The sequence below is a fragment of the Humulus lupulus genome, chromosome 2, assembly GCF_963169125.1.
Source record: "Humulus lupulus chromosome 2, drHumLupu1.1, whole genome shotgun sequence".
Lineage (NCBI taxonomy): Eukaryota > Viridiplantae > Streptophyta > Magnoliopsida > Rosales > Cannabaceae > Humulus > Humulus lupulus.
The window spans coordinates 224015580-224017282 of NC_084794.1; the positions used below are offsets into that span (position 1 = coordinate 224015580).

At 35.7% G+C, this 1703-nt stretch overlaps 1 protein-coding gene across 1 annotated transcript; it reads left to right on the plus strand.

Moving 5' to 3' along the window:
• Positions 1 to 1019: 1019 nt before the first annotated feature.
• Positions 1020 to 1502, plus strand: LOC133816546 (uncharacterized). Its single transcript, XM_062248980.1, has 2 exons — positions 1020 to 1339; positions 1447 to 1502. Exons 1-2 carry the CDS (start codon positions 1048 to 1050, stop codon positions 1473 to 1475), a joined length of 321 nt encoding a protein of 106 aa, XP_062104964.1. The 5' UTR covers positions 1020 to 1047; the 3' UTR covers positions 1476 to 1502.
• The last annotated feature ends 201 nt before the right edge of the window (positions 1503 to 1703 follow it).

Consider the following 1703-nt stretch of genomic DNA (forward strand, 5'->3'; position numbering starts at 1 on the left):
GAATTCTATTCATAATTGTATTTGTATTTAATCTTTTGTGGCATGAATCTTATTATATATTGTCAACAATTATTGTTTATTTTCTTGCCTGTCGTAAGAATAAGCATGTGAATTGTTTAGTAAAGAGGAACATTTAAATAATTATTTATTTAAATTTTGTGTTTTTTCCTCCAAAATTACATTAAGATCTATATAAGTAATTAATTATCATATCGATAATAATTGCTTGGTAAGGATGCTTAATATGGTGAAGAAAATTAATTAAACATTATGAATCACAATTTATCTATCCTTTCGATAGTAAATTAATGTATTTGATTATAATGTTTAATAGATTGTTCTTACCTTTGTATGAGTTCTATTTTGTATGTTTTAAGAACTCTAGCATACATAATGATCATTTGTTATTTTGCGATCATATATTGATGAGAAAAGATCACAAATGACATGGTTTATCGTAACATGTATTTAATAGTTATTGCTCTTGTTTCTCATTCAGCTTTAAGCATTCCTAGATCTCCTGCCGTCTTGACGCTGAATGCAACCAACCACAAGCAGTGGATTGAAAATATCACGATGAACTTGACCTTCATGAAAGTGGACTTGGCCTTGAGAATTGATGCACCATCTAAGCCTGCTGATGATGCTACTGAGAAGGATAAGAAATCTTATGAGGACTGGGAACACTCCAATCGTTGTTGCTTGATGCTTATGAGATATCACATGGACGAATCCATTCGTGATAGTATTCCCAAGTCTGAAAATGCAAAGGATTTTCTTGCTGCCATTAAGGAAAAGTATAAGAAATTCTCAAAGAATGAGAAGAATGAACACTTGAACATGCTGCATCACACTGTTTACGATGGTTCAGGTGACATTAGGGCTCACATTGACAAGCTCATGGGCCACTATCATAAACTTAAGGCCATGGATATGGACCTTGGTGAGGATTACATGGTGTGGTTGGTGATGGAGAACATTCCATCTCAGTTTGATTCAATCAGATCAAGCTACAATGCTCAGAAAGAACAATGGACTGTTGGGGAGATGTCTGCTATTCTTTCCAAGGAAGAGGAGGACATGAGAAAAGGTAGGGCAAGAAGTATCTCCATGGTGACGAACCCAAACAATCCTCACAAGAGAAAGTTCACTTCCAACAACTCTAGTGACCAAAAGCATCCTAAGAAGAAAGCCAACCATCCTAAGGGAAATGGGCAAGCTAGCTCATCTTTAACTGGTCATAAGAATGATTTTTTCAAAGGGAAGTGCAACTTTTGTCAATGCTTTGGGCATAAGAAAGCTGATTGTCGAAAGCTCAAAGCTCACTTAGAGAAGAAAGGTAATTTTCTTGTGATGGTTTGTTTAGAGTCCAATATTATTGATGTTCCCTTAAACACTTGGTGGTTAGATACTGGAGCTACAATTCATGTTACAAATTCCTTGCAGGCAGTGACAAACCGAAGAAGACCGAGTAGGTTGGAGGAGCATGTATACATGGGAGACGAAACTAAAGTCAGAGTTGAATTTTTTGGGACTGTTAGACTGCAGCTAAATACTGGGCATTTTTTGGAGTTGCATGATGTTGCTTATTTACCCTCTATTAGGAGGAATTTGATTTCTGTATCTATTTTGGATAGACTAGGTTATAGTCTTCATTTTGGAACTGGAAAACTGACTTTGTATCGTGACTCTATGTTGGTTGG

What these genes read in the sequence shown, in the direction of transcription:
- LOC133816546 (XM_062248980.1), top strand. Translation starts at nt 1,048, where the DNA reads ATGTCTGCTATTCTTTCCAAGGAAGAGGAGGACATGAGAAAAGGTAGG. An exon ending in AGCTCACTTAGAGAAGAAAG is followed by an intron (nt 1,340 to 1,446) that starts GTAATTTTCTTG and finishes AATTCCTTGCAG; the next exon opens with GCAGTGACAAACCGAAGAAG.